Genomic DNA, 13,213 nt, shown 5'->3' with positions numbered 1-13,213 from the left:
TTCCTGGAAGAAGAAACGCTGCAAGATAGTGCTCCCAGTAAAGTCATACGGTTGTTTCATCTGTTTGCTTTCAGCTATGAAATTGTGAAATTACCCTTGCTGTGCATGCCGGGTACCTGAATAAAACAGCTAATTTTGGAATAGGAAGGAGAAATGGGGAACCCGATCTCAGCAGTTTTCATATGCCGAGCAACCACAGCACAGTCAGTTTTGAGACACTGCAGTTGCTGTGTTTATTTCTTTCCAACGTGCTGCTTCCATCTGAGCTGTTTTACATTGGTTGAAATAACTGATGAGAAATCTTGCATCTGTAGCGCTTACATATTCCTGAACAGAACCATAGTCCCAGAGATGTTTATAACAGATGACACCATGGAAAGTCTAGTCTATAAGTGAGATGAATGGCTGTCAAATAAACTGACATAAGCAAGAGCCCGCTAGAGTACGTCTGCCTTGCAATTGGGCAGCTCTGCGAAGCGAGGCCGGCAGCTGCCCACACTCCCTCCCTCACCAGCTGGGACACCGTCTCCAGCCATGTCGGGCTTTGTGCCACCTGGCAACATAGGCTCCAGATTCAGTCGTGTATGAGTTGTGCTGTAGGCTAGCCCGTTAAAAAGAAAGTTCAGCAGAGGTGTATATTCTTAATGAAAACTTTCTCAGTGCTCTGATCTGTCACCCCCTGCAGAATTCCTCATCTACATAGGAGGGGAACCATCTCCAGACTTCAGAAACAAACATACTCTTCTGCCTCTGGCTTTCATAATATTTTAATTCTGTATTTCTGCTCTTCAGTCCTATACTCTGTATTATGTTATGTAGTCTAGTTGTCTTAAGGCAAATTGACATGTGCTCTCTTTCTTAATAAAAATTGAGGAACTGTAGTTATCCTACGAATTCTAAATAATTGGTTCATACCTTTATTATAGTCAGGGTTTTAGCACAATTCTCTCAAAGGTGGAATTGAATATATTGTCACTTTCAACACTGTGTACTCTTGAATTATTTTCTGAGAACAGAAGTGTTTTAAATCATTTGAAATTTAAACAAATAATTTGTTTATTTTAACAGTAGGAAAGCTATAAGTTATGAAGCTACAGTCTGTAGCTCCTTCTGTACCTGCAGTCATTTAAGTTTTCAACAGCAGCAGTTAGAAAATGGTAGCTAAGTAATCAAAGTATCACAGAATTAACCATAGATATTACTCAGTGGCTTTGCACAAACTAAGCTAAGACCTGAGCTACCTCTAAAGAATGTTATTTGTACCTTATACTGTCAAGTTCTTGTAGTTAAAAGTCTTCAACTCTTTATTTTCAGCAGGTCAACAATGGTCTTACACTTAGTGATCTCCCCCTGCATATGCTGAATAACATCTTATACAGGTTCTCTGATGGCTGGGACATTATTACTCTGGGTCAAGTGACCCCAACGTTGTACATGCTCAGTGAAGACAGGCAGTTGTGGAAAAAACTCTGCCAGTACCATTTTGCAGAAAAGCAGGTAATAAACTCTATCAAGTGCATAAATGTGGCCCTTATCTTTGCAATACGGTATACTAATAATGAAGTGCGAACTTACCCTTTCTGAGATAAAAATACAACAGTGTGCAGTAATAGTGAAAATGTTCTCTTTTGGGGTCTTGGTTCCTACTAAAAATTGTATTAGCATGTCTGTGAGTTTAGAGTACTATCAGGCTGTTGCCTTGCATTATTCTAAAAAATGTCTACCATAAGATGTTTTGGATCTCTTTTATACTGCACAATCCCCAACAAGTGTGGTAGAGGATAACTCTAAGGTGTTTCTAATTTTAGTTCCTAAAGTGGAACTTGTTTCACTAACTAAGGTAGGCAGACAGATTGCTCAAACTTCTAGGCTACGTAAACAGCGTGGTGAAGCCAAAATTGGATTTTTGCAAAAAAGAATAGAACAAATGCTTGAGATTTTGAAATTAAGAACAAAAAGAGAAATGGTACTTTTCTGTCACTTCCTCATAAAAAGCATTAAAGTAATCTAGGAATGCCTCCACAACTGTTGTCATTTTCTGACAATAATATATGCTGGGACAAAATCAGACTAGGTGAAAATAAAGCCATGAAAATAGAATTTACCTCATCAGAGCTGGAGAAAACTTTAAAAACCTAGTACATTCCAGACTGGAGGAAATGAAAATACATGTTCTTAAGTCTGACAGGTTGAAGTGGTACCATTTGATTGGTGACTACCAGATTAAGCATTCTTATAACAGGAAAGGTAGAAGTAAAGATCAATTAACTCATGTACAGTTGACCCAAATAAGAATTTTGGTGAGGTGAAAGGCTTTAGAGTGAACTTCATGGAGAATATAGACAGACAAAGGCGAACAGAAAAACCCTCCTTCAGAAGCAGCTCAGAAGAATGCAAGGTGAAGTTATGAGGGTAAGAAGTTTAAGCTTAATGTAGCAGTTGAATGCATTTTGAAGCTGGGTGAGGTAAGCTCTATTGACCAGTGAAAAAAAAAAATGGTTGGAGAAGAAGCTGTTTTACTAAGGTAATGTTGGGAAAAAGATCACTTGAGCATTTCAGTAGAATTAATTAGCCCTGTGCCTTATAAAGGACCCTTGTACGCAATGTTTCTAATGCATTCCTAAATGTTCACATTCCATTTCTTAATAGGTTACTAATGATAGAAATCTAATGATTTTATTTATTTTCCAATATCAAATTCTGCTTTTTCTGCTTAAAAGTGTACTACTTTAATAAGGTACAGGATCACGTTAGGTTGGTTTTCCTGTCCTCTGCAGTGTATTTGTTGAACCATTGAAACAACCACAAAAACATACTTGATATCTGAAGAGCGCTTTTGGAAAAAAACGAGAACTTTACACAGGGAAGCTATTATGAAATGAAGTGTAGCTGAAATCACAAAGGCTGAAAATCACTATTCTCCCCATCTAGGAATCGTCTTCTGAGTGAAGAAAGCCCTAAATGTATTAGCATTAATCCATACTGAGTGGAACAGAAGGCTTTTATAAATACATACTTAATAAACCTTGGCTGTGTATTAAGCTGGGGAGGAATAGCCATTGTGCATCAGCTGATCTTTACATGCAGATTATGTTCTCAAGAAGTACATCAGTTGCTGATTATTGCTATCCTTCTAGAAAGATCATAAATAAATGTGAAAAATAATCATGTATATACTTTTAAAATGAAAGAAAAAACATTATTTAAATCCATAGTTACTGTCTTAGCAGAAACCCCCTATTTGTAATGCACAATTTTTTACATCTTATTCCTGAGTGAGGTTTTTCCAAGTATAAAATTAATTACTTACAGCTCTAAATACTGTTTTTGTTATACGGTTCTTGACTATAATTAGAATAAATTCAAGACAGGAGAGTTAAAACCGCTGCGTATGGCCTACTTTTTCTTGGCAAATAGGCACCCTCCTATTTTTAGTGTTTTACCTGCCATTTTTTTGTGGCTAGATCTCTGTCACTGCTTTGCAGAGATGTATGATGTCATATTATTGACTTCAAAGAATTCCAGTTACAAAACTTCAATTTAACTACCTTTTTTTTTTTTTTTTTTTTTTCCCCCTGGTCCTTTACCTGGTTTGACTTGTTCCTTAACAATTTTAAAGGAAGATATTAATTTTATGTCCAGTTTTGTAGGCATTTGATTCCATCAGAGAAAGGTCACATTGACTGGAAGCTGATGTACTTTGCACTTCAGAAATATTACCCAATAAAGGAACAGTACGGGGACACCTTGCATTTCTGTCGACACTGTAGTATTCTGTTTTGGAAGGTAAGAGCTTTGAAATAGATAATCAGAAATGAGTTCAAACAGCTACCGGTGATCATCTGGAAAGAAAAATATTAAGATCACCTTGTCAGCTTTCTCATGTGAAATGTGATTGGACAACTAATATTTAACTCTTAAATAATATATGAAACTTCCATATAAAGTCAGTATTAAATTCCAAAGGTTTTTTTACGTAGCGTTCTTACCTCTTGATATCCGATTTCCTTGCAATTCAAGTATTAAGGTTAAGTGTCACGTGGAAAGAGTTGCAGTCTGAGTCTTTTTGTATCTATTTAATCTTATGCGAAGTTGTTAGGAATTTGTACGAAGATAACCATTTTATGACATCCCTTTTCTAATGAAGGCGTGGTAATCAATAAGTCTCTAATGAGAACTTACTACTATAGTATTCCTACCACGCTGGTGTAAAACTGTATTTTTATAGTCTTGCTTCTGTGCATATGAAGCTTGGAGGAATGTTCGAAACTTCAAAATGCCTTTTTATGTTGATTTTTGTTCACCATGAAGCTTATTCTGGCCTAGAGGATCATTTTAATTTCTGTAGGGCACTTTCATGTTTAACTTGTGTCTGAACACATAGTCTTGCTTTTACTTTGTGTTGCACCATAATCTAGCCTTCTAGTGAGACTTCAATTTTGCAGCTCAAAGACCAGATATGGGTAGTGCTAAGTGGACAGCAAAGAGCAAGAAATGTTTGAGGAATCTTGGAAAATACTCATATTGTGATTCACAGAAATTAGTTGCTCATGTGTCATCTTTCTGTGATTTTTAAGAGGAGTTGCATATCAGTGTGAGGTTTTTTATTTTCCATAGAAAAAAACCTAGGCTGTTTAATGGGACAAGCTAGCTTTTGGAGAAGTAGCATGTTACTGAATGATGTTACCTTGAAGATGAGTATCCTTGATATCACAGGAGCTCTTCCAGGTACTAATATGTTTTGCTAAATTAATAGTAGGAAAGCAGGTAGTCAGAATTGGCTTCTGCTGTGAAAAGACTGGGCATTTATTGAAGAACTTGTGTCAAGAATGACTAAGAACTGTTTATTACAGTGGAATATGTCTTTATCGTGTTGCCCAATATGTAGGGTAAAGTTTTCACTTTGAAAGCGGAAATTTTAAAGATAAACACACAGCATGCACATAGGTAGGCGGTTTTGATATCAGATTTGTTTGGATTGTCTGGCTTTGCTGTGTAAAGAGTCAACCCTTTCTCTCACTCCGATCTTACAGCACTTTGATATTATGAATGACTGAAATGTGTTTGGAATTAAATGTTTAACTTTGGAGATCCTGTGACAGTAAAGACATTGAACCTGTGCAGGCAGATGTTGTCTTACCTTGACTCCTCCAGTCTACTACTGGAATAATAGCACTTATTTGGAGGTTTTTAGTGAAACCCAACACAGTAAATTGTAAAGGTACTTTGTTTAGACTGATGAGCAATACTTACTAGATCACCATTCCAGTCCTGACTGCCTCATCCTGGAGACTCGGGCAGCTCTTAAAGTGACAGTGTGGTTATGGATTAATTGCATGCTTTTACTAAAATTCCATAGCAGGTGTTTGGGATTGGCTGTTTTAACAAGAGTGCAGTCAGCAGGTTGACAAAAGTGGTTATCCTTTTTCACTTGGCACTCATCTGGGATACTGGATCCAGCTGGGGGTCCCTAACACTGATAAACTGGATGGAGTTCAGGTGAGGGCCAAATAATCAGGGAGGTTTGAGGACTTGCCCTGTGAGGAGAGGCTGAAAAACAGCACGTCAGAGGAACCCCAGAGCCTGCCGTGAGGACAGCCAAGCAAGGGAATGGTTTGACCGTAGAGGCTGTGCAGTCTCCATCCTTGGATGTTTTCAAGACCTGACTGGATAAAGCTTAGAGCAATCTGGTTTGATCTCATAGCTTACCCTGCTTTGGGCAGGAGACTGGACTAGAGACCTCCTGAGGTGCCTCCCAACCTGCTTATACTGCAAGTCTGTGTTACAGTTTTCCTTCTCTAGGTCTTAGAATCTAAGCCTTGTTCCTATCTTAAAATAAATGTTTGATCAGGCTGAAATAGATTGTTAAATGAATTGATTTCTACAAAACTGGCACCCCTATTGGCAGGGACACTAAGAGAGGTTAATCACTGGTCTGAAAAACAGTCCCTCTGTTTACAGGGCACTGTGAGTATAGTAGTGCTTAGTCACTCTGAGTTACATGGGGGGGGGGGGGGGGGGAAGTAGTTCTGCTTTTTCCATGCACCTATATCTATATCCTTTCCCAAGCTTTCTAAACAAAGATAAGAAACAAAGGGGGTGGGGGGAGCTCTATTAGTTTCAGAAAAATTCTTTGCCAGGTGAAAATATTTCTTAACCAGAAAGAACTTTGACAATTCATTCAAGCTTCAGTATCATACATTTCATTTAATAATCTGTCTAATCAAGTATGAGTGGTTTATATATAATTGTATCTATAATGTACGGACTCTTGGTTCTCAACTGAAGCTTTTACACTTCATAATTCCATTGCATGCATATTAAAACAAACAAACAAACAAAAAAAAAAAAACAACAAACCACCAAACCCAAACTTTAAAATAGAAATCACAGTTACGTTACAGAGGAAAAGTTGCAAGTGTTTGAATCTTGAAACAAATGGAAGCACTGGATTATTCAGATAGCTTATAAAATGATAAAATTTAGTTTCTTCTCTTCATGGCACACTTCAAAAATTGGGCAGCTTTTGCTTTCAGGGGTATTCAGAAGAACATTCAGGCAATGTGCAGAATACTTCTTGGTATCGCACTTGTGGGTTTTCTTGCCCTCTCCCCTCTCCCCTCTCCCCTCTCCCCTCTCCCCTCTCCCCTCTCCCCTCTCCCCTCTCCCCTCTCCCCTCTCCCCTCTCCCCTCTCCCCTCTCCCCTCTCCCCTCTCCCCTCTCCCCTCTCCCCTCTCCCCTCTCCCCTCTCCCCTCTCCCCTCTCCCCTCTCCCCTCTCCCCTCTCCCCTCTCCCCTCTCCCCTCTCCCCTCTCCCCTCTCCCCTCTCCCCTCTCCCCTCTCCCCTCTCCCCTCTCCCCTCATTAAGAACAAAGCAAAACATTTGAATAGTTGCAGAGGAAAAAATACTTAAGTGATGAAGGCATGAAGATGACTAGCAGATGTTAATTTCTTTTACCTTAGCTGTGTTAAAACTAATAAGGACTGCTAGTGCCCTCCAGAAAGTCTTCTCAGAGAGAGAAGGGATGAATAAATGTGAGACTACTTAGGGAAATTATTTAAGCTAAGGGCCAGCCTTGATGCAAATAAGTTGTAGAAACTAATTGTGGGTAAACTTATGCTGAGAGTGAAGAGTTTCAAAGAACCAAAGCAGCGAGGTTCTGAAATAGCCACAAAGTACAGGCCTAACTAGTGATGAGAAGAATTTTCATCAGTTTATGAAATTGATAATAGAATGTAATTGCTGGCCACATGAGAGGGTTACACTGGATGACCCAGGAAACTTTCAGTCCTGCATTTTATGTCCTTTTAAAGAAGGCCTTGCGAAAGAAGGGACTGATGGCTACTGAATAGAATTAACAAGCAATTTGAGTAGGGAAATGACTTCTTACTTTTCAGTATGCTATAATAATCTTAGTGTTACTTTTAACAAGTCTTTAAGAGCTTTTCAGGCATTTGTATTCCTGTATTTGTTTAAAACCTGTGACCATAGTAATGTTAAATACATTAAGAAGGAATCAGTCATAAAATCAAACATGTTAGAAAAGATTTTAAGGTCACAGAGTCCAACCAGTTCCTAAATTCATTGTAGGAAGTACAGTGATATAATAGAACATCTTGTACTCTTCTGTGTTAAAGGAGGGAATGATTGTAAGACACACTTCATATCGAATGACTGTCTGTCAGAAGTGACTTATTAGTAAAGGATTAGTCCATGATGAAAGTGAGGAGGAATATGTAATTTCAGTAGTGTAAAAGTAATGGCAAACTATTTATTGACTGATGCCTCTGTGAATGCTTTTTATGTATACTATTTCTTCTGTTCCCCTAGGCCACGCTGCAACTGGGGGCAGTTCTTTTATTTTCTTGGCTCACTCAGTAGCACATTTCAGTTATCCCAAAGATGGCCATAGAAGTTGAAATACCTTTTCTTTCAATATCCAGGGCTTTATGTAACTTAGTGTAATTTTTTGGTGATACTCTTCACACTTGGTTTTAGCTGTCTTGGGGCTTGTGCTGGTTTTGGTTCTCCACCTGCTTGATTTTGCCAAGAATAAAAGAGTATTTTTCTACATGGCACATGAACCTTAGCTTCAATAAACCTTAACTCTGCTTCTTTTACTTTACGGCTCTCCTTCCTGCTTCCTTCTTCACGATCTCAAAGGACTACCACCTTGCTTTGTTACTCAAGGTATTTCCTGTGTGTCTCATCTGTTTTCATTGCGGACTGTTCTGTAATGTCAAAGTGAATAACGTGTTCATTTCTAGTTGTTTGATACTCTTTGTTTTGATTTTGTTTCCCCACATTAATTTAGCAGTAGGAATACTTTTGTTTCTTGTTTCCCTATTGGTAATGAATTAGTAGTGATGACTTTCTATCTCAGTTTTTCATCATATTTGGGTTTTATTATTGCCCTGTTCCCTGTTAATGCCATTTAAACTAGGGACCGTAATTCAGCTTCTAATGAGCATGGTGCATAGTGTCAGTGAGATCAGCCAGATTTTGCTAAGAAATAGGTTTCTCTGCACTTAGTGTTATAAACTGTTCCCACACTCCCTGATGTATTTAATTCAGTACTTAAATCTGAAAAGAGTAAACTGAACCTCAGGTAACTTTCTTTAATGCAAAGGTACTAAAATTGATTTTACGCTACTTGGAATGCTGTAGTCATACATGCTTTTATGAAAGTCTCTCAGAAAAGAAATTCTCAAAGCAGGCTGCATGTGACCTGGGGGAGTGGGGAGAGGCAACTATAACATTGCTTTCTGAATGAAGGAAGGGTGGAAATAACTATACAGAAAAGGACTGTCACTCCGAAGTTGTTATGGGAACTTCTTAATGTCCAGTTATGATCAAATTTGAGGAGGAAAACAACTACATTTGCCAGTAAACACTCCTCCTGGTGAATTCTCTTGTTAATTGAAAAGAATTCTGTTTTTATCTTTAAGTAGATACATTGAAAATAAATACGATTCCTCTGTCCAGGAAAGTTATGATTCTTCTTTTCAGTCCTCATCACTCTTTTCCACTGTAAAATTGCTATTTCTGTTGGGTTTTAATAACTAAAAACCCCAAGAACTGGTCTTACTGAGGTTTGGACCTGCAATTTCTGACTGAGCAAAGCTTTCAAAAGTGTTTTTATGATGATGTGCAGAGCAAAACAAATGGCGTGTTACAAATTCTGTCTAAAATATTTTGGAGTATAAATAAGCACTAAAAGGGGATAAACTGTAGCTTCCTTCCCAGAATCTTAATTCTGATGGTGTTTTTTCCTGGAAACTAGGAAAGTAATGACATGACACGACACTGACATGGCAATGGGTAGAGAAGATGATAGTTCATTCGAAACTACCTGTGAGAGTGTTTTCTGCTGAGGTGCATCTCTTCCTTGCAGATGTTGTTTCAAGGTGAAGGTGTTAGGTTTAACACTTCTGGTCTTAGTCTTCTATGCATTCTCATCTGCAACTTCCCCAGACGGGCAGCTCTACCTGAGGTCTAATCTATTTGATTGCTCTTTTTTGTTTGTTTTTCCCCTTGTGTGTCAAGAGTTTAACAACTGGTTCTCAGGTGATGTTAAAGCAATTATTAAAAAAAGTGGGGAGGATGAGATGGTGATACCACATGATATTTTCATGTAGTCATCTGTAGACTTAATTGAAAAATACAGGCAATATATCTATAGAGTAACAATTTTCATTGGAAAAGATAAGTAGTATTTAGAATGTTTCACCTGGTGCACTTTGGTACGGCAAAAATTTTGGAAGGGAATGTGGCGTCTTTGACAGTGCTTTCCTTATGTAAGTTTCCAAGTGAGAAAAAAAAATTCACTTGCAGGTTCTTTCCTTCTATTAATTGAATTGCATGTAACTTAATTTCCTATGGAGAGGAAAGAAAGAAGACTGCAGTGGTCTGTGATCTACTTACCAAGCATTTACTCTAGTTTTCTTGCCCCACATGGTGAATTCATCAACAGTGGTGGAAAAGGAAGAGAAACCCCTTAAAACCTGTAGAGGACAGTTTCTGAGCCTTACAATGTTATTGATCAAGGTGTTAAACCTCTCCATTGAACTGTCTGGGATGTTCTTCTCATTACACCTCTTAACATTTCCTTCCTTTAGAGGGTTCTAATAAGGTGCAAAACTGAACTTTTCATTTGAAAAGGAATTTGAATCTTAAATAATCAGACAATTGTGTTAAGTTCAAGTTTCTGTAATATTAAAGAAAGCAGTGCAGGTTTAGTGAATTTGTAATGACAAAGCCTTTCCATCCTGTCCATCTTCTATAGTCCTAACTTGCCTGGGTGCTAACTTCTGGTTTCAGGCAATGCTTTCAGGTGGGGAAAAGGTAGGAGTGAAAGAGGAAAAAAATGTTGGGGGAAAAAGAAAAACAAGCAAGGTAGAAAACTTTTATGGCTGGGACTTCAAACATGCTGTTCAGGGTTTTTATTTTGGGGGGGGGGAGGAGGAAGTGTCTGCTGCCCTTCACTTCGAAAGCAAGGAGCTCGTTTTCCACCCTGAAGTAGTAGTTGATTTTAGATTTTCATTAACCAGATAATTTAGGTTCAACAAAGCAGTTGCGTGGGTTTTTTTGTTTGTGGTTTTATTTTTTTAATTATGCTTAACAAAAATAATGGAAAAGGACTAGGAAACTTCTTTAAAGAGCTCTGACTCAGGTTCTGGTTTTGGTAGGGGGGAGAGGGGTTGTTTGTGTGTTCTGTGGGTTTGTGTTGTTTTTTTTTTTTTTTTTCTGAAATCTGAAGCTACTCTGCACTACCACAGTTAAACTGGAAAGGCCTATTTTCTTAACAAATTAGTCTAAAACACTTAAAGAAATATGGTGAATTCTTAAAAAGAGCAAGTTCCTATCAGTTTGTTTACGGTGCAAGTAGTTGTGTGTGCCTATATATAAATTTTTGCCTTTTTTTTTTAATTGGGGATGTAGGGAGATTGCAGGTATGGAATGGAAACTTACTCTTTTTTTTTTTTTTTTTTTTTTTTTTTCCTCCTTCATTTTGCAGGATACAGGACACCCCTGCACAGCCAGTGATCCAGACACCTGTCTCATGCCAGTATCTCCTCAGCATTTCATTGATCTCTTCAAATTTTGAGACATTGAGTAGCTGTTCTGTGTTTTGTGGACATTTTTGTGAAGAGTCAGGCAGGATATGTTATGCTTTTTGTGCAATATATTTAAGTGTAATGTTTTGTTGTAGTTTAAAACAAAAGATATGGGGGAGATTATCAGACAGGCTTATTTGGCATACTGTTTTTGTACAGAAAAAAGCTGAGGAGAAGACACATTAAGAAAATTCATTGTCAGGAAATCTGCAGTGGACTTTTTATTCAAGTCCAAGAAAGACCATTTTAATCTCAACTTTAAATCCAATCTTTTGACGCCTTAAGAGTTGGTTAAAATTATGTGGGGGAGTTATGAAAATTTCATGGAAGAGTTAAACTACTCTTAAAGGGACCAAAGGAGGGTTTTTTTTGTTAATCCTTCTTTCTTTAAGCCACTTTTTTCAAAACACCTCCATATAATTTGCACTATTATAAAGAATAGGCCAATATTCTCTTGGACCCTTAATACATCGGTTACCAAGGTGGCATTAATCCTGGTGAGCTAGTGAATAAAATGTAGCTGTGGTTATATCTGTTGTTGAACCTATGAATGAAGGAAACCAACCAACCTTTGTACATAATTATGCAAAAATATTTATTTTTCTTAAGGACTTTATTAAACATATAACCTATCTCAGCATATCCTGCGTAACTCAAGAGACAGATCTGGGGCTACTGGAAAGTAATTTTTTTGATGGTAGCTATAGCATTCATTTATACTGTTTGGTATGTCTCCAAATGCAACTGCATTAATTCATCTTCTAAGAAGAAGACTTTATTGAAATTTAATGAGAATGGAGTTGCTTGTTTCTAGACTGTACAGCGGCAGGACATTATGCTACCAACTTGAGGTTCTAACCTGACAAGTCTTTACAAGCTATGGGAAACACTGAAAGTCAGTCTGAGCTGAAGCATGTTCTGCCAAGTTAATCAGATGATAAAATAGCTTCCTGGAGAATTTCTTCTATCCTGTAGAACAACATTAATTGCTTGGCTTAGGCAGGTAAAGGAAAAAATGGGGAAGTTTGGGTTTGTCAGTGAAACTTAACAAATAATATGTAATGTACAGAAAAAATAAATCATGTACTATATTCTGCATTTGCTTGTTCTGAATCTAGTTTTGTACAGTGTAATAAATCATGTTTTTATCTATTATTCCTAGAAGTCTCTTTTGCATAGAGATGAATCCATTTGAATTTTAGAAGATCTTTCTATAACCTGTTCTCTGTAGCAATTGGTAATGGAATGAGGATACAAGCAGTCCAAGTGACATTGCTTTTCAGTAATTGGTTGTATTACCACTTTTTTTAATAGCTGGACTGTTAGCAGTCTGCACAAGAGGAGAGTTATTTTTCTCAGGAGATGATAGTTTTATTTGCTTAAACTTAAATTTCAGTGTTATACCAACCTTATCCATTGAATTTGCTGATAGGTGGATTTTTCAATACAGGGTTCTGGATTTTTTTTTCTTTCTTTCAATTAAGGTATTTGCTCTGGCTATTGTAACAATCAAGTGTAGAGCCAGTGGCATCCATTCTTATTCCTGTTCATTCAGAATGTTGCTGCAAGCCTTACTTTACTAGCCCAAGTACTGCTGTAGCCACTGGAATTGTTAGGGAACCAGCAGTTCTTCTTTAACAGCAGTTTGCACCCCACTTATTTTATTTAATGGTTGCAGACCACCTTTCCTGTCTGCGTGACCGAGGTAACCCTGACAGTGGTTGGTGATGGCTGGCATCCCTTAACTGCTCCGTTAACACAGTTACAGTTTTGCCACCCTTCAGGAAATTTCTTGTAAATATCTACATGGATGCTAAGTGCTTTCTTTGAGAGCTTCAAAGAAAGGTTCTAAAGTCAGCATTTGGTTTAATCCTGTGCTGAGCTCTTTGTCCATTGTGCTGACTGAAGGCCTTTGAGCAGGCTCTTCAGGGACACACCACCACCTGGGAAGCTGCCCACTACTGAAGATGCAGATAATGTGAGAACTGGAGAAGGGCATTAAGATTGCTGAGAGGGAGCTCCCTTAGCCTCCAAATTGAGGAGGGAGAGAGGTGACTTAAAATGGTTTGGAAAAATCTGTCTGTAATAACTAATTT

The 13,213-nt window shown here is 37.8% G+C and overlaps 1 protein-coding gene across 1 annotated transcript in view; it reads left to right on the top strand.

The window, feature by feature from the left end:
- FBXO25 (F-box protein 25) overlaps positions 1-12,260 on the top strand; it is a 35,222-nt gene extending 22,962 nt beyond the window's left edge. The window contains exons 8-10 of the mRNA XM_082480443.1: positions 1,315-1,497; positions 8,164-8,190; positions 11,018-12,260. Of these exons, the coding sequence (XP_082336569.1) occupies positions 1,315-1,497; positions 8,164-8,190; positions 11,018-11,107 (300 nt within the window). The 3' untranslated portion in view covers positions 11,108-12,260. The remainder of the gene's footprint in view (positions 1-1,314; positions 1,498-8,163; positions 8,191-11,017) is intronic.
- The last annotated feature ends 953 nt before the right edge of the window (positions 12,261-13,213 follow it).

The sequence above is a fragment of the Vanellus vanellus genome, assembly GCF_965231255.1.
Source record: "Vanellus vanellus genome assembly, chromosome: 3".
Taxonomy (NCBI): domain Eukaryota; kingdom Metazoa; phylum Chordata; class Aves; order Charadriiformes; family Charadriidae; genus Vanellus; species Vanellus vanellus.
This window is presented reverse-complemented; position numbering and strand designations above follow the sequence as displayed.